Source organism: Terrapene carolina, unplaced genomic scaffold (genome assembly GCF_002925995.2).
Source record: "Terrapene carolina triunguis isolate 2854851 unplaced genomic scaffold, T_m_triunguis-2.0 Scaffold405, whole genome shotgun sequence".
NCBI classification, from domain to species: domain Eukaryota; kingdom Metazoa; phylum Chordata; order Testudines; family Emydidae; genus Terrapene; species Terrapene triunguis.
The window spans coordinates 335,170-340,630 of record NW_020664756.1 but is presented as its reverse complement, the minus strand read 5'-3'; the positions used below and the strand labels follow the sequence as shown (position 1 = coordinate 340,630).

The following is a 5,461-nucleotide window of genomic DNA, read 5'->3' as shown; positions in this document are numbered from 1 at the left end:
GGCGTCACGGGGAGCCTGCGCCAGGCTTTCCGGCGGGGGCGGGACCGGGAGAAAGTGAAAGTGACAGAGAGGCCGCCGCGCCGCGGGCAGGGAACGGCCCCCCCCCCCCCCCCCCCGTTAGGGAGAGACCCCCCCCCCCCGGCGTGACCCGTCCGGTGAGAGCCGGCGGGGGGACACGGGGAGACCCCCCCGCTGAGAGCCTCCTCGCGGGACAGGGCCCCCCCCCCCCCCCCCCCCCCCCCCCCGGGGCGCCCCGCCCCCCCCCCCCCATTGGCTCCCCTAGGTGGCCCCCCAGCGGCCCGGCCCCGGGGCCCGGCCATGCCGCGGCTGGAGGAGGTGGCCAACGTGGTGCTGCGGGTGCCCAGCATCGTCCTGCTGGACCTGCTCTACCGCTGGGACGTCCAGGCCTTTGCCGAGCTGCTCCGGCCCAAGCAGGAGGAGGCGTCGTGGCGCCGCCGCGCCCTGTGGCACGGCTACTACCTGGGTGAGGCTGGGGGCACGGGGGAGCGGCCCTGCTCCGGGCCGCGAGGTCTGCGCCCTCCCAGGGAGCGTCCAGGAGGGGACAGCGAGGCCCGGGGAGGTGTCGGGGCCGCCCACCCTCGTGTTTCAGCTGGACGCGGGTGGGAGGTGCAGACTGAGTCCCAGCATGCATTGCTCCTTGGCGCGCGGCGTGCTTGGGCCGGCTGTCTGCATGCGCCACAGCTGGAGCGGGGCACTGTCTGTATGGGGGCGTAGGGTCCTGGGCGGAGACTGGGTGCTGCCCCCCCAAGCTGTATGTGTGGATAGTGGGGGGCACAATTTAAAGGTTCAGCTGCTCCCCCAAACAGCTCAAGTCAGTCAGACCCTCCAATCCCCCGGCACAACCCTCCCTTGCCCTCACTGTGCTCCCCCAGAAAGCGGCACCCCCTCCCTGCAGCGCCCAGCTGCTGTTCCAGCCTCTCCCCGCGGGGCACAGATTGTCTGGTCTCCGAGGTCAGGGCTCCACCAGCTACCGTGCATGGAGGGGGCCCAGCGGCACCATGTGACTGAGCGGGGCTGGCTGAGTCAGCAGGAAACCCATGTGCGGGAGTGGGGAGCCCCCACCCCGAGCCCCTGGAGGCTGGGTGGTTTCCAGCTGTGGCTTCCAAGGCGCCCCCCCAGCTGGGGGCTCCTGCATATTAGCCACCCCATGGTGTTCCCTATCCCCCCAAATACAGAAGTCAGACTAGGCTGTGTGCGTGGCAGGCCGGCTTGTGAGAGCGCTCTGAACGGGGCATATTTTGGGTGGAGCTCTTGCCTGTCACATCGCCGGGGGATCGGCTGCAGGAGTGGTGGATCGATCCTAGCACAGCGGGACCCTGCTTCATTCGCTGCCCGATAACAGTAGCTAACTATGGGCCCGGACAGAAGGGCACCCCAGGGGGCAGCCCAGCTTCCCCTGCCCCCAGGTATCTGTCTAGGCAACACCTCTCACAAGCTTTGATGTGACTGGCAGGCCTGGGGATCTCCGTGTCCTGGGTGCTCCAGTCTCCGGCAGTTTGACAGCAGGATAAAGGTCTTTGGTTTGCAGGTTGTCCCGGGAGTGCTAGCTGGGAGCACGGCTCCGCTGCAAAATAGCCCTTTCCTCCTCAGGTCTGGGCATGTAACTAGCTCCATTTGGCTCCTTCCCGGGCCAGCGGGAGCTGGTCTGTTGGCTCGTGAGCTCTGCAGGGTGGATGCTGCCTTGGGCGAGGGAGCTGGGTTTGGGTTCAGAAAAGAACTAGGTAAGTTCCTGGAGGATAGGTCCATCCATGGCTATTAGTCATGGCTGCAGCCCCATGCTCTGGGTGTCCCTAGCCTCTGACTGCCAGAAGCTGGGAGTGAACCACGGGATGGATCACTCGATAATTGCTCTGTACTGTTCATTCCCTCTGAAGGCAATTCCCTGGCATTGGCCGCTGTCGGCAGACAGGATACTGGGCTAGCTGGAGCATTGGTCTGACCCACTCTGGCCGTTCTTATGGGTTTGACTTGTGCATCATCCAGAGAATCATTAACCACGTTCTGAATGCAGACGCTTTCTTGTTGCTGTGTGAGGAGGAAGGACCTGGCTTGATGGTCGGGTCCCAGGGCAGTTTGCAGGGCTGGCAGGTTTTGTTAAAACCTGTTCACTTGCAATCCAAGCCCATTGAATCTAGACTATCAGGGTTGGAAGGGATCTCAGAAGTCATCTAGTCCAATCCCCTGCTCAAAGCCGGACCCATCCCCAGGTAGATTTTTACCCCAGTTTCCTAAATGGCCCCCTCAAGGATTGAACTCACAACCCTGGGTTTAGCAGGCCAATGCTCAAACCACTGAGCTATCCCTCCCCCCAGGCATCCCTGAGAGGCAGTGAACAGAGTCCCATGGTGCCATTTTTACTAGTGCGCGCAGGTTTTCCCCTTCTAGTCCAGTGTTGGCTCCTGCGTGGAGAAAGGATTTGAGTCCAAGGCTGCCAGAGAGAGGAAGTGAGGCCCAGAGCGGGTAAGGGAATCACACGCTGAGGTGCCCACGCCTGAACGCACTATTCCGGGCCTGGCTTTGCAAGGCCAGGTACAGAACGACTCACCCTGCCGCAGACAGACCGGTTGCCTCCAATGTCTTTGGGCCTTGCTCTGTGAGTTAGGGTTGCAGGGCGGGGACTCTGTCGGGTGCGAGACCTTGGGCCCAGGCTGCTGGAGGCTGGTCAGAGCCCCGAGGGCCTACAGGAGAGAGGCAGCTGCCCCCTCCTGACCTGCTGGATGACCCACACTAGTGCACCTCTGCAATGGGTGATAGCCCCTTCCTGTTGTTCAGTGTCGCTGTTCAGCAGCTGCCGCACCCTGCTCCAGAGGCGGCTGCATTTCAGTGGTGGGCGAAGCTCCCACTGCGTGTAGCGTATAGATGGAGTTGTTTGGGAAAGCGCAGTATCTTAACACACGTGGCTGAGTTTGAACTGGTTTCTCCTTTCGTCGCTAAGGTAAGAGGATGGGGGCCGGGGCAGAGAGACTCCAAGGAAAGGCTTGAAGAGGAGAGACCGGAGCGCCCACGGGGCTAGCGCTAAAGGCTGGGTGCCATTTCCGGCTGTGCCCTCGGGCATGGGTGGGCAGCGCAGTGAAGGGAGACGGCAGGCATGGCTGGCTGACCTGTTCTCTCCCTTTCCCAGGCCACGTGCTGTGTGTGGTGGTGCTGCTGCTCCCAGTCAGATCCCTGGTGAGACTGTACCTGTACGGCCTGACGCTGCTGCTGCTCTTCGTGGGGCACCAGACGGCCAGGTGAGCCCCCTGCAGTGCCCCGAGGGCTCTGTGCTCTCGCCACGGCCCTGTCAGGGGCACGCAGCGTACGTGGCTCTCGCAGGGCTGTGGGGGCTAGCAGTGCGCCTCGCCGCAGTGCTTGGTACCCTGGGAGGAGAGCCCCAGCTCCGGGGGAAGCTGTCACAGGGACTTTAGGCGCATGCTCTCGGGCTGTGACTTCATGGCTCTGACTCCTGGCCCTGGGGTAGCGCTTGTCCCTGCGGTGTGATCAGGAGAGAAAGGTGGGTGGGGTTTCGCTGGCACGGGGACTTGGTAGAAGATCGCAGGTGCATACCTGGGGCTCTGGCTAACTAGAGTGAGTGTGGAGCTGACAGGCCGGGGGGTGGGGGGACGGAACAGGCACCTGCTGCTAAGACCCCACCCCTCTCCTTCCAGGGACTACATGCGCCATGAGATGGAGGGTGAGTTCCAGGGGGCTGTGTACCAGGACCCTGTGGTGCTCAGCCGCTTCGTGACCGCCCTGACAGGTGAGGCTGCCCCTGTGGCCCCCCCTTCCTGAGACGCCTCTCTGTGGGGCCACCCCATCTTCCCCTTCGGCACGGGGAGCAGATGGAAGCCCCCCAGCCCGAGGGAGGGGCGTGTCCCCGGGTCAGGGTTTTCCCATGGGATCCCTCCCACCCAAACCGGAATGGCCGCAGAGCATGCGGGGCACGCTTTCCCCACCCCCAGCGCCTGTTCAGGGAGCGGAGCGGAGCCGAGACACCCACAGCTGGCACCGGTACGGGTCGGGGGGCCCTTTAATGGCCGCTCAGTGTGACCACGGCACACCCGCTCCCACAGGGCGGTGGGGAGCCCAGCCGGACTGCCGGCTGAGCAGCACTTCTGAGCGACCGGCACCACCTCGAGTGAGTTTGAATCCGAATCCTGACCGCATCTCGGCTCGCCCTGGGGCGTGTGACTTCCCCCCCCCCCCCCCCCCCCCGCTTTGGGCTTCGAATGGGGGCTGGGTTTGGACGTAAGGGCCGGTCTGCGCTGCGGGTTAGCGGGCCGTGTGGGCGATACACCCGTTCAGTTACACGCCGCAGCCCTGGCTCGGCTTTCAATCCGGCTTCTCCCAGCGGAGTTTGTCAGTGAGTGGCGGGTGGATACACCTGAAATGGGTGTCTCTGCACAGGGGTTGGTGTGGGCGAGGCTGTGCGTAGAGCAGACAGAAAACTTCCCAACTGACCTCAAAAGACACAGACACAGCTCGGGGCTAATCGCTACCCAGGGGGACAGCGCCCTCCAGTGTCCATTTGTAACCTGAGTGGGGAGCGCTTCCTTGCAGGCAGGGTGCAGGTCAAGCCCCTCCCATACAGCCTCTGTGCCGCTGGGTGGGGGCCGTGGGGAGGAGGGTGAGCCCAGGCCTGCTTGCAGCAGTGGCTGGGAGAGCTGGTGATGAGTCGAGTCTCCCTTCACGCAGCACCTCTCATCTGAGGGTCTCAAAGCACCATCCACGCTCACTGAATAGCAAACGTCCCGCTGGCCCCTGGTGGCGGGGGGCAGCATTAACGTCCTGTTCTAGGCAGGGAAGTGGCTCGCCCACGCCCGACAAGGAGACGGTGGCAGGTCTGGGAACAGCACCCAGGAGTCCTGACTCCCAGCCCCGTGTTCTAAGCACTAGGCCACGCTGCCTAGGCTGTGGGCTGCAGCCATCGTGCCAGCTGGACATGTGCATGCCGGGAATGCTGGTTGTACAGGGGAGCGACGTGGGACGTGGGAAGGGACCCGGCAGGGGCCGGCTGTGAGCCACGGCCACGCTCCAGCTGCACTAACGGGCCTGATCTCGCCTTCCCACCAGGCCAGATCTTTGTGAGCACGCTCTGCGCCCTCCTGATGAAGACCAAGCAGGTGTGGCTGTTCTGTGCCCCGCTGCTCCCGCTGCTGGCCCGGCTCTGTGGCCTCCCCCTCCAGGCGCTTCCCGTGGTCAACACCTTCGCCGCCTCCGTCACTGTGGTGGAGGTGCTGTATGTGGCCACCTCCCACCTGCTGGTTCCCTTCCACCTGGCCGCTGCGGCGTGCAGGGAGGTGGCTCAGGTGAGCGGCTGGCATGCAGGGAGAGGGCGGGTGAGGGGAGATGAGTGAGTCTGGCAGTGCCCTCAGGCGGGCAGCTCGGGGCACTTCACAGTGAAACCAGACTTGTCCAGGGGACTGGCCCGGTCAGGGGGGTGGGAATGGGACACGGGGCCTTG

General features: G+C 64.2%; 1 protein-coding gene across 3 annotated transcripts in view; it reads left to right on the top strand.

The window, feature by feature from the left end:
• The first annotated feature begins 264 nt into the window (after window positions 1-264).
• The window catches only part of LOC112120362 (RING finger protein 145-like), a 13,696-nt gene continuing 8,499 nt past the window's right edge, over window positions 265-5,461 (top strand). The window contains exons 1-4 of one of the 3 annotated variants that reach the window (XM_026658181.2): window positions 265-484; window positions 3,143-3,251; window positions 3,666-3,757; window positions 5,071-5,306. In XM_026658181.2, coding sequence (XP_026513966.1) covers window positions 319-484; window positions 3,143-3,251; window positions 3,666-3,757; window positions 5,071-5,306 — 603 coding nt within the window. In that variant the 5' untranslated portion in view covers window positions 265-318. The remainder of the gene's footprint in view (window positions 485-3,142; window positions 3,252-3,665; window positions 3,758-5,070; window positions 5,307-5,461) is intronic. The other 2 variants (XM_026658179.2, XM_026658180.1) reach the window with 2 other exon arrangements.